The sequence below is a fragment of the Triturus cristatus genome, chromosome 5_1 (genome assembly GCF_964204655.1).
Source record: "Triturus cristatus chromosome 5_1, aTriCri1.1, whole genome shotgun sequence".
NCBI classification, from domain to species: Eukaryota; Metazoa; Chordata; class Amphibia; order Caudata; family Salamandridae; genus Triturus; species Triturus cristatus.
In genome coordinates, this window is record NC_140587.1 from 950,867,881 (window position 1) to 950,886,171 (window position 18,291).

Consider the following 18,291-nt stretch of genomic DNA (forward strand, 5'->3'; position numbering starts at 1 on the left):
AGCCAAACCCCAGTCTACACACACCGCCAGCCAAGCAATAGTCTATACACACCATCACCCAAGCACCGGTCCGCACACACCACCAGCCAAGTGCCAGTCTACACACATCGCCAGCCAAGTGCCAGACCATCAGCCAAGCTCCAGCCTACACACACTGCCAGCCAAGCGCCAGTCTACACACACCATCAGCCAAGCTCAAGCCTACACACACTGGCAGCCAAGCTCCAGTCTACACACACCGTCAGCCAAACCCCAGTCTACACACACCGCCAGCCAAGCAATAGTCTATACACACCATCACCCAAGCACCGGTCCGCACACACCACCAGCCAAGTGCCAGTCTACACACATCGCCAGCCAAGTGCCAGACCATCAGCCAAGCTCCAGCCTACACACACTGCCAGCCAAGCTCCAGTCTACACATACCGTCAGCCAAACGCCAGTCTACACACACTGCCAGCCAAGCAATAGTCTATACACACCATCAGTCAAGCACCGGTCCACACACACCACCAGCCAAGTGCCAGTCTACACACTCCACCATCACAAACACACAAACCAATTTGTAGGAGATGAAAAAACAACTATGACTACAAACACGACAGGTCTACCTAATTACATCAAACTACCGCCAACTGTGAAACTGATCAACAAGTATAAAACTATACAGACTTGTCACTGCACTCTTACTTTCACAGATGCTCCCAATACTTGATTTACGTGTGGTATGATTTAAAACATGCTGGCACACACAGCCCAGGATAGAAGCAATACATATGACTTTCCTTTTCCAGGCCTCTTTGGACACAGACTCTACAGGGAAAGTTTTTTTTGGGTGTGGGAAGAATGTAATCAGGAAAGTGGTGATCTTTCAATCTAGCCACATCCTCCACCACTCCAAATCTAGGAACACTTCCCTGCTCCACTACAACAAGGGTGCCTATTACATACTGCTGAAACTGAACAAAAGTCATCTTTGAATCTGGTGAACAATCCTTAAACACAACAAAAGCATTGAAGGCTGCCAAATGAAACGAATGAACAGCAAATGTATGAATTACGAACAGCACTGTAAGACTCCATCCAACATCGGATCTACTCTATCTATGCTACCCATGTGCTTATTGGAGTTTAAAATGCAGGCAAGTTTGCACACTTCAGCAACGTGACCCCAAATAGTCACAGGTAAAGTACTTTCCTCATGAAAGGTTGTCAGCATGTGGACATTACTCCTGTCTGAAACTTTCACAGCTAGGCGTTCATCACTACGCAAGGCACTGCAGTATATCCCCCTGAAGTTCTTTACATACAAGCTCTTTAGGGTAACCTTTACAGTTAGAGCGTATTGTGCCACACGGAACAGTGTCCACTCCGTCCTCTGACCTGCAACAACCTCCCCAACCCCCAGTCAGTGGAAGGACTTACCCTTATGAGGTCCTCTCTCCTAACACGTTAGAAGCAAATAGCTTCAAGCGCGTCCCCTGCAGCATCTGATGACGTCGGGCGCTCTGACATCATCAGATTGCCATGGGGGGAGGGAGGGTCAGGCGGAAGCACTTCTGTTGCTACCACCAATGGAGGCATGTTGCGGGGGCCTGTTGGGAGTGCCAGCACATCCATAGAGGGGTGGGTGGAGGACGGCCTGGAGCCATCCTCAGCACATGGCCACTATGGCTAAGAACGACTATAGGCCGTCGTGAGCTCCAAAGGGCTTAAATGATAGGGTGTAGAAACAAAGTCCCAGTTTAGGAGTATGTTTCAGAAAGAACAAAAACAGAATGCCAAATGGGTTAAAAAAGTAACATGGAGCACACTAGGCATTCTTCTCGGCCTTCAGTATATTAACCACACCACTGGCCTGGCCATAAAAGTGGTCATTTTTAATGATTGTTATCAGTATGAAATATACAACTGATGGTAATGCTATCACTTACTAGTAATCTTCATTACCCTGAGTCATGGTGCTTCTTGTCTCAGTAGTTATGTTGTGAGGTGGCTGACAAAGGTGTATCGCCTGTTTTTAAGCAATTAAAGAATGATAGAAAATAAATTAAAGATTAAAATCGTGTGCAACTACTGTAATGTCTCATGAATGTGTTTGGTGTGCAAAAATAATAACATTGCATTCATTAAGGCTTAGTCAGCTGTCTAGCAATGAGTTAGGGAACAAAAAATGGCTGTCCAACTCTACCAAAACTGTTTAAGAGTGCCTGTTGCAACTCCCAGTGTTATATGGCCATATAAGAGGTACTAGGAAAAGTGCGAAGTAGCTTACCCTCTTGTTGAACTATCCCTCGAAGACGTGGAAACAGGCAGACGTACTTGATTGAAAGATAATCTAAACAAATTTAGACAGTATGCTTTGCTTTACAACAGATTCATCAATGGTTTGTACAGTGGTATGTGATTTCACTGTGGGTCCCAGCCCCTTCGCACGAGGGAGGGTTAGATGTTTCCTACTGGTCTTGAATCCAGTTTTTGCTGTAATCTTCTTACTGAATCCTTGGAGAGGCGTGTATCCCGAAGCTGTCCAAAGCCAAGCCAGACTCAACCGATAATTCGCCACAGACACTTGCCTTTTCTATCAGACACCCTTAACCAGATGGTGCTGAAGCAAGGATGCCCAGTTGGCATTTAAGGACATTTTAGAGTCATTATTGCAGCTCTGGCATTGAATATGACAATGTTCAGCAGCTAGAGTAGTTCTCTCATGCTGTAGACATGGGTTATACATGCGCCATCTGCCAAAAACGGCCCACAGCATTTCAGGCATAGTTTGAGTCTGATCATTATGGCAAGCCCAAATCTGCAGCATTGGGAAGGCCATTTGAGGTGAATCCAAATGTCTGTTTTTTAAAACACTGCATGTGGGGGTTCCACACACACAATAAAGGAAATGCCATAGAAAATAAAGTTTCCACATTATTGTGGGTAGTAAATGTTCAGCGACCTTATGCTAGAAACAGAATGGTACAGCAGAATGTTTCCAGTTGTCTGAAAGAAAGGGACTGGTGTGCATCAACTGGGTCACACCAGATGGAAAGAGAACGGCGTTCAGATGGAAGCAGGCTCAATACATCTTTTCAAAAGTACTTTATATTCTGAACTGCACAGCAGGAGGGTACCTTAGAAGATGGGAACGTGTTACAAAAGTGTTCAAGGAATTTTATTTTCCTGGTTGTGTTAAAAATTAAGTTTTTTTAATTCTGATTAAAAACATGTATACTTTGCATGACCTGAAGGCTATTTTTGTTTCCGTTTGTCTTATTAGACTGTGAAAGGAGGCATATCGGAGACGAGAATCGAAAAAAGAATAGTCATTACAGGGGACGCAGACATCGACCACGATCAGGTAGGCATTACATCACTTCCAGACCCCTCCCCGCCTATTGCAGAAGAAACATTAACCTTCTCCTTTTAATTTTTTTAAACAATTCTGGCATGCCTGAAATTGCGTTATGTAACCTAATGAAATAATTTGAAAGTATTTCATGTTCTAATCATTCTTCATTTGTAAATTGTGTACTTTTTCATGAATCTTCACCTTGCTATTGATCATGCATGTTCCACCCCCTTCTTGTTTTTGCCCCTTCGTGATTTCCTTGGGCTAGGCGCTGGCTCAGGCAATTAAAGAAGCCAAAGAGCAGCACCCTGACATGTCAGTGACCAAAGTAGTGGTACATAAAGAAACAGAGATCACACCGGAAGATGGGGAGGCCTGACCACAGGTAAGAGGAGAATGTGATTCTCCTGGGCAACGCTGTCAGCTGGCATGTGGCAAAGGGCATTTTCCTTTCATATTCCACCTCTAAGACCTTCTCCCTTTCTCTTTCTCTCCCTGGCACTGAAGTCTAAATAATAAATTTGCCTCAAACAAGCATGCTGATTTGGAATAGATGCTTTTCATACCATGCCAGTGAGAGAATGAACCACTTACTGTTTGCTCCCTTTGGATTGTTGGATGCTGCTTATATTTCCAGGCTTGGACGGCCGTGTCAGTTTCATTCTTCTTAACCTATGTGTGCTTTAATAGTAGTAAGTGTCCAGACTTTTAACAATGCGTTTGTGCAAGATAACACTGGCTGTGAGTCCTGTAACTGTGTCAATGCTTTAGTTTTTTGGGGGGAAATAGCTTTTAATGTAGGGCACGTGCTGCTCTATTCCCTTTCTTTTTATCGATGCTTCTTATTTTTATTTTATTCTAATTGTTTCCTTTGTGGCTTGGCATTGTTCATCAGGCAACGAATAATGCAGCCTTTTTGTATCCACTTTTGTCCAAAAAGGTATATCCCGATTGTTCTGATCATAAACCTAAACGTAATTCCCGCCCCCTACCCTTGGAAGCATATCATTCATACTAATGTGCTGTGCAAGCGCTTATAGTGCTGTGTTGTGCATAGACTGCTTTGAATAATAGTTGCAACCTAGTGGCTGCCTGTTTGATTCACCGTAAATGCAAAAACTTTTTTGTAACTCCGGCGTATTTTTTCTTACCCCTATGTTTATCTTTGTGGCTTTTGTTTTGGAGAAAAGAAATATACATTTTAAAAGAAAATGCGTGCAGTACTCAACTGGTTGTTACAGCAAATGTAGAGTGAGTACTTGCATTTCCAGAGGTTTCCTCTAAATTTTGACTGGACGTAATTGGATAATATTATTACAAAAAATTAATAAAAAACAAAGTCAGAAGCATTGAGTAGCCATAGATGTGGTGATGGATAAATAGTAGGGAAATGGCAAATTATTTTCACATTTGGTATTGTATTTGTTGCGGTAAGGTCCCTGGAAGAATTGCATCCCTTAATGTTTTGGCATAGGGTAAGGAAACAAGTGGCCTCTACTTAAATCATATCCAAGATACAGTTTGAGATGCATTGTTTCCATACCAAATAGTAGGCGAGATTATGTTAATTAGGAGCTTGTCTGCTTTCCAGTGAATCAAATAAAAAGTTACAGTTATACTCACATTCGTGTGGCCATGCTTAGCACAGTCCTGTAGGATTCAGAAATGCTCTTTGAAGAGCAGTTTTGGACAAATGTATTGAGAAACTTGTAATCGAGTAAAAAAATGCATTATAATATTTTCAGGAGGGAATGTCTCCTCTTTGAATATTTTTTTATTTGCCATGGCTCCATACAAGGTATCACGTTAGTATAACAAGTATGCCTCTAAATGAGAAGAACCAGGCTCTTTTTTTGTAAAAACTGAAAGGCTATTAAACAGGATTTTGTGACTCCAGAAATAACTCTAAGAACGTGGATAAATTGTCACGCTGCAACTATCCGGTCAATCCTAGCTCAGGAGTCCACACCACAACATCACCACAAAACTACGCCTTTGCACATCACACATGTCCTATTCGCTTGTGGCTTCTAGATACTCTTAGATACAGTTCACTGGACTAAGATCTTGAGGGCAGTTAAATAGATATATCCTTGGACTAAATTTGTTGTATCCTCTCAGAACAGGCAGGCCACTTATCTCCTAACTCTGTCTCATTTCCACTTCACTTAACTAGTACCTTTACCACCTGCTAGTTTACTTTCTCGTTGTTCCTCATACCTGCCTACCAAAATTATTCTTGTGACACATTTCTGCGTGTTATTCCATAGGTTACAGATGCATAGGTCATTTTCCTATTTTCCTGTTTTTGAGGAAGTGCACAAAACCATCTCTTATGATCCTTCATTCTATGATAGAATCATTTCATTTAAACTATTTCATCTAATCTCTTCTCTTTCTATGCTCCTACTGTCTTATTGGATATGTGTTGCCCATTGCCAGTGCCTCACACTACTGTCTTCCCTGATTTAGGAATTTTAGAGGTGCTGTCTGGCAAGTGTGTCTCCCTCACTAAGACTGTATACTTTGTATTACAACCAAATTACTTATTGGACGCATTTATTAATATTTTGTATCTTTAAGCAATCATTGTAAAGTACAAATGCATTGCTATCATTGTTTAATTTTAGAGATGGTCAATGCTTAGTAAAATTATACTCTAGCATCATTTTTTGTTCAATCCTATTCCTGTAGCTTAATTTACTCTGTCACTGTTTTCCATATGTACTATAAAATAAAAAGAATTCCACAATTTCATATTTTGCACATTTGAAAGAGAAATGAAAGTTGTTTTTTCCATAGCACCATTCATGTGTTGGCACCCAGCCCCTCTCTATTTTTTGTTAACCTTTATTAATGTTTTAATATATTGGACACACAGTCCATCCCAAGATATGTTAATAACTTAGTGCCCTCCAGAGTAAAAAATAAAACCACAACAGTGTTCATATATATTTGTGTGCATCAACAGACATTCTCTATGGCAATTGCTACAGGAGGGCAGTGGTACAGATGGTATACATGAAAGTCATCTTCTATATGAGTAAATATTATACTAGAATTTGAAGGAAATGGAGAAGAGGGGGCATAGAAGTGGAAGACAAAGAACCTCAAGGATATTTAAGGTGTGGTAGCCCTCAGGCTCAAGACATATGGCTATGTATAAGAGTTGGACTCTGAAAAGGGGACAGAAAGGGAGACAAATACATCCTCCATATTGGTTGTAGAGCCTCAGGTTAGGCCAAATAGTTGAAAAACACGATTCCAGTGGAAAGTCGGTGGTAGATAAAAGAGGATACAATCTCCAACCACTTCAAAACAGATAGTCTCAAGAGATCACACTTAGGGGCAGATTTACTAACCTTTTTCACAAAGCAAAGTAGCAAGGCAACTTGCTGAACTAATTCGTGTGAAAGGGTGAGAGCAGAAATGCAGCAAATCTACAGAGATATGGCAAACATCTACTCTCATATAGCACTGGTTCACTTCAGGCAGCCTAACTCCAACCAGGCACCATTGGATCATGGTGCAGGTGTGTCTGTGTTACAGGCAGGATTTTTTTTGTACAGAAAGGGATACTGTAAAGTCACCTTCGGGCACAAAAACAATCTATGGTCATATTCCTTTTTTATGTGTGCTGCACAATGCAGCACACATAGAAAGAGGAAATACCGAGGAGAAATTAAGATATTTCTCCTTGTTATGCCAGCTTTGGGTAGGATCACTATTGCCTTTAGTAAATCTTGGTTTGTGCCAAAATCTATGGGTGTATGCATGGGAATCTCATGCACTACTTATGGAATGGCTCCCTGACATAAAGTAACATGGGCAGAATTGGGCGCTGGATTTCTTCACTTTGTTTTTTCCTAAGCCACACAAATTGGGCTTTGCCTGGTTTAGTAGATCCAGAAATACATTTTGCATCAAGCTACATAAAAAAAGTGGCATAAACCAGACGCAGAATGGTAGTAAATCCTGGCCTTTGGGTCTCAATACTGCTGGCACAGTGCGGGTATAGTCCCTTCTGCCCTCCTTTCTCCAAATGACTTCGAGACCAGGTTGATTGCTGCAGCATGCACCCTGGCAGACACTTTATCTCCTACTTTCATCCTCAGCAATGTAGGGAACAGGGCAGAGGCCACGGCACCAATCTTCACCATCTCCTTCTGGTGATGGTCATAGTGCTCAGGTCCAAGAATAAAAGAATCTGATTATTGGTGGGACAATTCTTTTTCCACTGCCACTTCTCAAAAAACTTTTCTTGCATGATCTCCTCGCCCGAGTGACCAGGATTAAAGTCCTATCATCCCATCTAGGGTTCTTTGTTGGAATTAGGTTTGACACAAAAGGGTTGGGGGGGAGGGTCATCTGTGAATAAGAAACAATCTCTTGTCAAGAAATGATACAAATGTCTCAGATAAATCTACCTCTTTTGACAACTGGGGGATGTCCAGGGCCATGATAGTCATGTATCCATCCAGATTTTCTAGTCCGCCTGCACCATCATCAAAACCAGCTACATAATTTACAAAGCCATCACAACCAGCACCCCCACTTATCTTCCCAACAAGCTCACTATCTCTGGCAGTTCTCTGCACAACCACAGCCTTGACACCATCAGACTCAAGTCTAAGCAGTGTAAAAAAAAAGGAAACAAACAAGACAACATGCCTTTTCCATCTATGCACTGAGGAACTGAAACCACCCTGTATCCATCAGGACCGCCCCAACACTGCTCCAATTTAAGAAAGAGTTGAAGACTCACCTCTTTGAAGAACACTACACACAATGCGTTAACCGCCCACAACTCAACTTTCTCTCCTATTCCTCACAGATTTTTGGCTTGCCTTTGACCATGTACAGTGTTCCGCCGCCTTTTTGTCTAGGTCCGCACTATAGAAATACCATATTCAGACATACATACATACATAGCCTTTCTACTTGATGCTTTAGGTGATCATTTGAAGTCAGTGGACACACCTGGAACATGAACATATTTGAGAAAACTGTTTTTTTTTTACTTGTAACACCATTAGTTCCATCTTTTCCAGCTTTCCCTCTGTAGCCCAGCCCTCTTCTTAGACTCTATACGTCGACATTCAGCACTCTGATTTGGCCACATAAACTGCTATCCCTTGCTATATAGCATTCAAGTTGTCATGCACTTTTCCAATAGAGCAAATCAAAATACACGCTTTGTAAGGGTGAGAAGGTCTTCCTACATCTCCCCAGGTTGTTGAGATGCAGGGGTGGGGCCACCACTGGCAAAACTGGCCAATTGGTGTAAGGCCTTTCACTTGTTTTTTGTCCCTGCTCTTAGACTTGAAGAGTCCCTCTCACTTTGTCTTTCCCATGTTTCTCAGGCTCCAAAGGTCCGTTGTTACTGCGGCCATATCTTTTACAAGGGCATGTTGATCTCTGCACCAACCTGACAACAGGTCTCAGAGGGCTACTGCAGATTGCCCAAATCCCTTGCCTTCACTGGAACTCTCGCTGTCAAACTGAGGTCACGGGCACTAAATCTGAAAGATAAAGAGTTTTAATGCATCACCCATAAAAAAACATTCTGGATCTGCCCCGCTCCCCATTTCTTTATTTTTTAATTTATTTTTTATTTGGAGTAAAATATACAAAGTAGAAAAAAATAAGTACATAAGCAATTTTCACATATAAATACTGCTAACATCTGATCAGCAAGAGCTTATTTTTCAGTATTGCATATATATTTACAATGTAGAAACAGAGAAGTTAAAAATCTTCGATCCCGGATCAATTGTTTATCTTTCAGAAAATTTCTGAAACCACATAATTCAGCTTGTCACCTTACATACTAGATTGGTTTATAATCCATTTCTTCATCGGCGCCCAAATTCCCCTACCTCTCCTGCTTGCAGTCCGGCCTTTACAATTATATAATGAAACCTCCAGATGATATATAGCCAGCAGGCGACCTAGCCAAGATTGGAAGTGAGGAGGGTCCGCATTTTTCCAATGGGTAGCAATGAGAAGTCTAGTTACAGCTGTTGCAATAAAAACAAATTTCTTCTTACAATAATCATACCGTACCTTCTCATCGCATCCTAGCAGCATTAGAGTTGGAGTTATATTAATTATGCTCTCTGCAGCTACTGTAAAAAATGACTCGATTTGTTTTATCAGAGGATCCAATTTATCACAACCATAGAACATGTGAATTATATCGGCTGGCCCTTGATCACACCGAGGACATTTATCATCCTCTCTTTTCCCCCACCGATATAATTTAGCAGGAGTAAAATAGAGGTCATATATCGTGTAATAATATTGGGCTTTCAGATTTGCTGCAAGAAATGTCCCTTTAGCTAAAGATAGAGAGCTGCACAAATCAATGTCAGGGTCTCCGATTTTTGTGGCCATTTAGTTTCTACTAGCTCAAGGTCATCAGGGAGTGTATGAATTAAGATTTTATATAGGTTTTTAATTTTTGTCCGGGGCTGACAAATAGTCCCTATTAGGAAATTCCTATGCACGGAGAATTCCGTCTCCTTAATCTTATTTATAAAACTGGTAAGCTGCCTGTATTTAAAATATGTTCCGGGAGCTATACCTTATCTTTGCTGTAGCTGTATGAACAATAGACTTTGTTCAGTTGGATAAAGGTCCCCAGCCTCAAGATTCCCCTTTCTTCCCAATGCCAAGCCAATTTATCATACATTGATATGGGAAAAAGGGAAGATTGCCACAGTGGCGTGTATCTGTTATACATAGGTATCTTCACAAGGTCTACTATTCTTTTCCATATTTTCCAGACTGCGATCACCACCTTAAATTTAGTTTTTTTGTAGTAGCTGGGCTCTATCTGTCTGAGAAGTAGTCCCCGTGCCTTTGTTCCTATTGCTAGCTCATATATCGAGGGGAGGTCCCCATCTACATCATATTGTCTATTTCCCGTACCAGGTAGGATAAGAAAAGCCATTTGCTGTAAAAGGCTTGCATAATAATAATATCTAAGATTAGGGGCAGACCATCCTCCTCGATCTTGTGGCAATGTTAAAAATTTGAGAGAGCGTCTGATTTTAGAGTATTTCCAAACAAAATCACTGAAAATATTATCTAGTTTTAAAAAAAATAAGTCTTCAATTACTAATGGAATGGACCTAAACATATATAAGACTTTGGGAAGCATAACCATTTTGAGTATATTACATCGCCCTATAAGCGATAAATGGAGCCAATCTAAACATCGTAGATCTGTACTAATCTTGCTAATTATAGGTAACATATTTATTTTCCAAATGGTCTCTATGTTGCTACTGATCTATCTGCATTCAACAGATTTTCGGCCATATTCACTGGCTAGTTTCTGGATTTGAAATATTGCTCTTTCTGGGTCCGTAGTGACCACTGCCAGATCATCGGCATAGGCCATTATCTTTGTATCGTGCTTATTGCAGTTAACTGGGGCAATGATCTGATCTTGAAGAATTTTCTCTATAAAGATATCAATGTACAAAGCAAATAATATTGGAGAACAGGGACAACCCTGTCTTGTCCCCCCTGCAATGCCTATAGAGATTGATTCTTGACCCATTATGTTTAATCTCGCGTATGGTCTATAATACATTGCCTGTATAGCTGTCAAGAAACCAGGCCCAAATCCTCTCTGTACCATAGTTGCCCAAAGATACTGCCATGACACGCGATCAAACGCCTTCTCGGCGTCCAGGAGGATCATAGCCATCTTCTCGCCAGTTGTGTCAGTTATATCAAACAAGGCTACAGCATGTCTGATATGTTGTGCCTCTTGTAGGTATAAAGCCATGTTGCCATGGCGAGACTAGATGGCCTATGATCCCCCCCCTAGCCGAGTCGCTAAGATTTTAGAGTATAGCTTGGTGTCAACATTCATGAGGGATATGGGTCTGTATGATGCTGGATTGTCTGCGGCTTTCCCTTTTAAAAAAAATCTACAATATCTGCTCCTTGCCATGATTCAGGGGGGGTCCCGCTATATTGTATCCCAAGGAACAGATCTAAAAGTATTGGGGCTAGTTCCGCTTGAATTGCTTTATATAACTCCAGTGGGATTCTATCAGGACCTGCCGCTTTTCCTGAAGCCATGGTTTGTAGAGCAAGTAGCACCTCTTCCAAAGTGATTCCTTTTTCTAACTCTTGCTGCATTTCTTCGCTAAGCATACGGTTATTACCGAGAATTAACTCCGTTTCGTTGGGAGGCATAGAATCAATGCTGTCCTGTTGATCGAGGTCCTGATAAAATTTCTCAAAGGTCTTGATAATGTCCTTCATTTCTGTGTAAAGTACACCATCCTGGCCCTTGACTTCAGTTATGTTATTTCTGGCTGATCTTTGTTTAGTTCGTAAGGCAAGAACCTTACCTACGGTCTCACCATATTCGTATCCCTCACTTCTATATGCCTGATAAATAGCTGCCCCCTTTTTAGTATAATAGTTATTTATTTCTGCTTTTGTAATCATTATCTTTTGTCGTACTAATAATTCTTCTCTTTCTTGGTTTTGTCTAATTATCTTGGTATGTTCTTTTTCTAATTCTCCCAATTCGGCTATCAGAGTGTTGATTTCATTTTTCTCCTGTTTTATAGTTTTCCCCACGAAGCTAATTGTTTCTTCCCGGAGGCCTGCTTTGAAGCTATCCCAAACTATATTTCGTGAGGAGCTATACCGATTAATTTCATAGTATTCTATAACCCATCATTTGATATGTAAGTTATTGATCATTAGATAATAATGATCTGTCAAACGTCCACTTAGCCTGAGGATGATCTACAGTTTGACTTACTAGATCCATAACTAAGGGATTGTGATCTGTAATTTATTTATTCCTGCTGTTGAAATCAAGGAAGGTGAGACCAAAACATAGTCAAGCCTGACATATTTTTTATGGGGATTTGAGAAATAAGTATGGCCAGGGTCAGTAGGATGTTTCACCCCCCACACATCTCTCAGGTCAAAGCTAGTCTGTAGGGCCGAGAGGGCTTGATGGACATGGGGTTTCCTTCCTTGATATTTCTGGGTTGTACCGCAGCCCATTTCATAGTGGATATTCAGGTCCCCACAAATTATAAATGGACCTGGCCATGATGCTAGCTCAACTTCTAAGTCATTAAAGATCTGTGGATCATCCTCATTTGAACCGCTCCCCATTTCTGTAGAACGATCGTTCTAATAGTTATCTTTTTCTTTCCATACAAGTGGAGTAAATGGTTAAAATATGAAATGGATAAACAAAGGCGATTTACACTGCTGAGTCACTGCCGTTCTGAACAATGTATAAAGAGCATAAGCTCCATAAAGCAAGCTTAACCAGTTCCCTAGGGCATATGTACGTGGTACATATGGAACACATCAGAACATGGAATTCACATTCTTAGGGAAATAAGATTCAGGTGCTTAACCCCACCTCTTGCTAATAAAATAACATTGAGAGCGCGCTGGAGGTGCTCTGCCTGATAACAGCACCATTAGTCAGGAGCTCTAGCTGTGTTATTGGACTGTGAAGGGGAAGTAAACCCAAAAGTCCTAGTTGGACTCTTTCTCACTGGGCTTGTCCCGATTTTGAAACAATTGTTTAGGTTGATACTTACGGAAGGAACATTTGATGGGTAATTGGTCTCTACATGAAATCTGTGATGGAGTGAAATGAAGTAGTCTATTTTTATTATCTTATAGACTTGCTGATCTTATAAGGAGCCCTCAATCTCAGTAAGAGTCAAATAGGGTTTTAACAATATTAATCATTGCCAATATGACATACAACTGTTAATCTGAAAGTGAGATCTTCATTTCTTGCTGCATTATGCTGTGAGCTAAAAAGATTTGACTGGAGTGCAGCCCGAATAATTACCAGTGGATGACTTAACGTGGCTTAAAGCTGCCTTGTAAATTAGGCCCCCTTTCACGCTGTGCTTAGCGTGAAAGGGGAGGGCAATGGGCGTTGCGTGGGCATTCCACCGCAACTTCCATTGATTTTGGCGCTGCCCCCTACAGGGGTGGCGTTAATAGGAGGCAGTGCCAAAATTAAGACAAGGGAAAACCTGATCTTAAATAGGCAAAACAAGGAGAAATGCTTTATTTCTCCTCGTTTTTGCTGTTTCCATGTGTGCTGCACAATGCAGCGCACATAGAAAAACAGCAAATTGCCTTTGATTGTTTATGTGCAGGAAGGAGTCCCTTCCTGCACATAAACAATCTTTAAAAAAAGACATTTTGTAACTTCTATCACATAGAAGTGATAAACTGTAATTTAAAGATTGTTAATGTGCAGGAAGGCACACTTTCCTGCACTTAAACAATCTTCCCCTCAACGAAGACACCCTTGCACCATGGTGCAAGGGTGCCTGTGTTGGAGCTACGCTCCTAAATTTAGCGCCAGCACACGGGGAACGCAGGGCTGCATCATACTGTTGTAAATATGGTGCAGCCCTGCTAACGCCACGCTCCGCCACTTCACTGTAAATATATTCCTCAGTCTCTTAAAGTCAGACTAAACTGAGGGTTTCTCACTGATCTGCCCACCTAACCCAACCAACCAACCAGTCTTGGGTTGCTTGTGCTCCAGTTCAGGGAGGACCTGGCTTGGCAGTTTGGGCTGGACTGTTCCGACTGTAGCAGGGTCAAGACTGATTTGCATATAGCTGGGTCCAAACTGAGATGACACGGTGTGCAAAATAACAATGAATTGGGATTCGGCCCGAGTAATTTCCAGGTGCTGAGATTCATTTAAGCATTCCATCCATCACTTTTTTTGTATACCTCGAGAAGCACAGCACCTACTAGAAAAATGACTCATTTTTATATAAATAGTCATTTATAATTTCAAGCAAATCTCTGCATTCCAGGTACGCTGGATAAAAAAAACTTGAGGGGGTGCGGGAAATGGGGAGTCAACCTTTTTCCGTAATTACCCAGAGAGTTGTGAGGGAATCGAGGCATGTCAAGTATGCTTTTTATCCTTAAGTTCCGGGTTGCACATGAACCCATGGTGTTCTTGAATAGAAGATATTTTAAATGGTTTGGCTAGCAAACAAGGATGGATCTTGACTAATTCACCCACTGCAGATGCGTTATTTGTTAAGAATCATTGTGCAGACAAAACCAAGACAACTAACTGGATTTTCCAGCTTGTCTACTTTCCAGATATGCCATACTCCCCCAAACGCAACTCTAGGGGTGAGCCCATTTTACAAGGTGAGCGAGCCTCACTTGTGGTCTTTTTGCTTACTTGAAATTTGATATGGCTGCAGTTCTTTCTCTCTACCATATTATCTGTGGACCCTTAAAAGAGTATCGTGTTTTTAATGTAAATTAATCACCTTAACATGAATGATTGGGAATTAATGTCGGGCACCCGTTTTAAAAAAATGTGTTCTGCAATAACCGTAGGATTTTAATTGGAGAATTACAACATAATTTTTTTTGCCATTTTCCTTTTATCCAAAGCGCACAATTCTTTCCCACTACCATGCTATATTTGTTTATTTAGTTACATTTTTTTTACATGGGATCTAAATGTACCCCGCCACTCTAACTTACTGTTTTCCTTAGGAAGAATGTGAACGTGTATAATATCACAAATGTATATTTGAAAAAAATGTCGCTATTTTCTGAAAGGAGACAAAGGGGAATTCCAAATTGTAGATAATTTGCCTATCTTCTAGGCAAAATTTGTTTGCCCTGGGTTTCTTTTATATTAAAACAACGTCATAAAGGTTCCATGGAATACCTTTATAACCTGCCTAAACAGCAAACATGGCTTAGCACTGTAGTTGGGTACCCATTGAAACTAACGAGACTAAATGGATTCCAGTGAAGGCATAGCAATGCACATTCTTAGTAAGGTTCATGCTGAGTCTTTTCTACATTGCTAATACACCCCTTTCTTATAGCAGGGTTTTTTGAGTACTATTGTTGAGTTGAATATGCCTCACTACTTTGTTGGAAGGCAATTCCATAACTTCAACATCTTCTGTGAAGAATTAGATTGTTATTCCCCCAGCTCTTAGTTTCCTTTGCCATGACCCCAAAAAGTGACATAATAATCCCACAACTCTGCTTGAATAGACATGCCTTTTATTAATTTATTTTCCCCTGAATATCAGAGAAATTAAACTTTCTCCCTTGTTAATAGAAGACGCCTCTACCCTTCTTTTTTTCCTCATGTTCGTCTTGTTTCTTCTGTTTCCTCCTTGAGCACTGATATTGGGGGTTTTGTAGGATCAAAAATACATATTGAATTCTTTTCCTTTCTCCACAGGAATAAAATAGCTTGCTTTTGAATCCAGTCATGCCAATCATTAGGAGAAAGAAAGCCTGCGTGGAGTAACATTATTCATCCGACTGACCTGCATCTGTCCATGGGGAATCACTCCAGAAGAGCTGATCGTTCTGGTCAAAGCACTATTTATTAAAGACACCTCAGAAAGCCTTTCCCATTCAAAGCAATCAGATTCAGCATCTGTAAAGCAGTATTGCATGGCGCAACTATACGAAGACAAAGCTGCACTTTTAGGTTTCCATAAAACGTCTGTTTTCCCGCAATACCTGCACGACCATCAACGACTGTCATATAAACAGTGATTTTGTACCACGCAATGAGCTCATGCCTGCGATACCTTTACAAAAGTCTCAACAAAGTGACATTTGTTAGATGAGTCAAAGCCTTTTGTTTACAGAAAATGACCCTAAACGCTAGAAGCTGTATAGGTACTGTGTATAATGTTTTACCACACCTTAGATGTGCCAATAACACATTTTATTCAGTTAAAAAAACTTGAATATTGTATTTGTTTTATCTGGTTTTATTCCTATTACCTGATAAACAACGATGAGTCATTAATCTTGTGCTTCGTATACCTAATTTATTACCATATAAGGTAGTAATAATTTTAGTCTTTTAACTTGACATTTTAATTTGGATGTTCATGTCGTTTTCAATTTTGAAATCGGTGTACTCTTATTCACCCTTCACAAACCTAACCCTGTAAATTATGTGGTTGTCATTTGAGAGGCCCTGGAGGGAATGTCTGCATTTTTTCCTTGGCTTACCACAATGCAAAACTATAACTCTGGAATAATCATGTTGATTGTTTTTGTAATATTATTATTATTGCTGATTTTGTTCTCATTCGCAAGTAAATCTGTTTCATTTGAAAACCTGCTCAGCATTGATTAATTAGTTCAGAAAGCCAAGCCTTAATCTGTACAGAAATGCCACTGTACCCTATGTTGTGTTCCCGATGTATACACATTCTTCCACAAGCATATTATTCTCTACAGCACTGTCACTTGCATCACAGCACATGGTGAGTGTGTGTTTCGGCATTGTCAAATAAAAGTGGTAAATGCGTTAACAATGGCATTGTCCTCTGTGTACACAATGTAACAAGCGTATCTTCACAGCCACCTAGATCCTGTCGGGGGTGACTAGTGGAGGGGGGATGTCATGGGGTAAGCAGGGGATACTGATTCTGAGTCATGGGTGCTGTGGTCGTTTGCTTCTGATGTTGTGGGGTCCGTCCTACTGTGGCTTTGCAAACTGGGCCCGGTGCAACCCCTTACACAAATGACTGTCAGTGGTTGCAGTGGCAAGCATGTACAGGCTTCTCAGGTAGGTAGTGTAGGGATACGGAAGCTCAGAACTCAACAACCACCCAGTGTTGCAGCGGGGAACGTCAAATTCCCCCTTCGGCACAGACCAACTACCTCGGCATCCAATTCACTCAAATACATTCATTGGTGGGACCCATAACACCAATATACTTACACTCGGTTGATCTGTTTTCTGAGGGAAAATACGTTTCCCAACGCTGACATGAGAGGATTACCTTTACATTACCCTTAAACACATTGCCCTCAGACTCTAAGATATCCCTCTCATAAGGAGATGGATCATTTAGCTGTTATCTATGATTTTAATTAATAAAACTCGTCTATCTACACATTACTTCTTTACCATTATTCTCTTATTCAAATAATCGACACAACACATTGTCAATTAATCAAATATTCTTTATCTAAAAATATTGCAAGAAAATTTAGAAATCATCATCAGCATTTCAGAGCATCATATTTACCTATTCTGGCTAAAGTCGTCCTCTAAGTCAATCAGTCAAGGAAGAATTTTATTCAGCAAAGTTAGGCCGCAATTCAGTCAGTCAGTCAACAATAGCTTTATTCGGTTAAAAATTAAAACCATCAAAGCATACAGCAAAATTTCATTAGCAAATAGTTACAATCAAAATAATCTACATAATCTGTTCATACAAAAACACAATTAACAATATTTCATAAATACTAAATTAAATAAATAATTGGCGAACAATCACATTAAAAAGGAGGTCAACCCTGGAAATATAAAATTATTACATTTTCAAAAAAGAAGAGCAAAATTAATAAATAAAACCACAATTTCCAACTATCAGAAAAACTTAGAAATGGGGGAAAAATCCACAAAGCTACATTCGATTTCTACATCTAATAGCCCCAGTAAGTTAGCTGGCTACTCCAAAACATACCAATGGAGAACCTAGCATTTGCAGATAGACCAATGCGGGCCTCACTTGCTCAAAATGGCAGTTCTTAAAAATAGGGCAAATAAATTTCTTACGCTGTAAACTATAAAATTTACAAAAGAAAACCATATGCAGCGTATTTTGTTCTGAGGCATTATCACAGGGACAGGGCCCCAAGGTGCCCTCTTTAAAGAAACCCTTCGGGTGAGCTAAAAGCCAAGGAAGCATGCCATGTTTAAACCTTGACAACAAAAACAGATGGAATGGATTGTTTATGTAGGTCAAGTATGGCTGAATCTCACTGCCAATACTTAACATGACAAAACTCCTAACAGACGGCTTGCCCACTTCCCCGCCTTCCCTCAGCAACCTTGCCCTACACACGAACTGGGACTTAAAAGCTTTTATATCTAGTTTGCT

General features: G+C 40.6%; 1 protein-coding gene across 50 annotated transcripts in view; it reads left to right on the forward strand.

Annotated features, from left to right (window-relative positions):
• Positions 1–16,710, forward strand: part of EPB41L3 (erythrocyte membrane protein band 4.1 like 3) — a 904,669-nt gene extending 887,959 nt beyond the window's left edge. For 45 of the 50 annotated variants that reach the window (XM_085606055.1, XM_085606026.1, XM_085606030.1 and 42 more), the window contains 3 exons: positions 3,272–3,352; positions 3,612–3,728; positions 15,615–16,710. In XM_085606055.1, the coding sequence (XP_085462181.1) occupies positions 3,272–3,352; positions 3,612–3,722 (192 nt within the window). In that variant the 3' untranslated portion in view covers positions 3,723–3,728; positions 15,615–16,710. The remainder of the gene's footprint in view (positions 1–3,271; positions 3,353–3,611; positions 3,729–15,614) is intronic. The other 5 variants (XM_085606032.1, XM_085606016.1, XM_085606017.1 and 2 more) reach the window with 2 other exon arrangements.
• Positions 16,711–18,291: the final 1,581 nt, after the last annotated feature.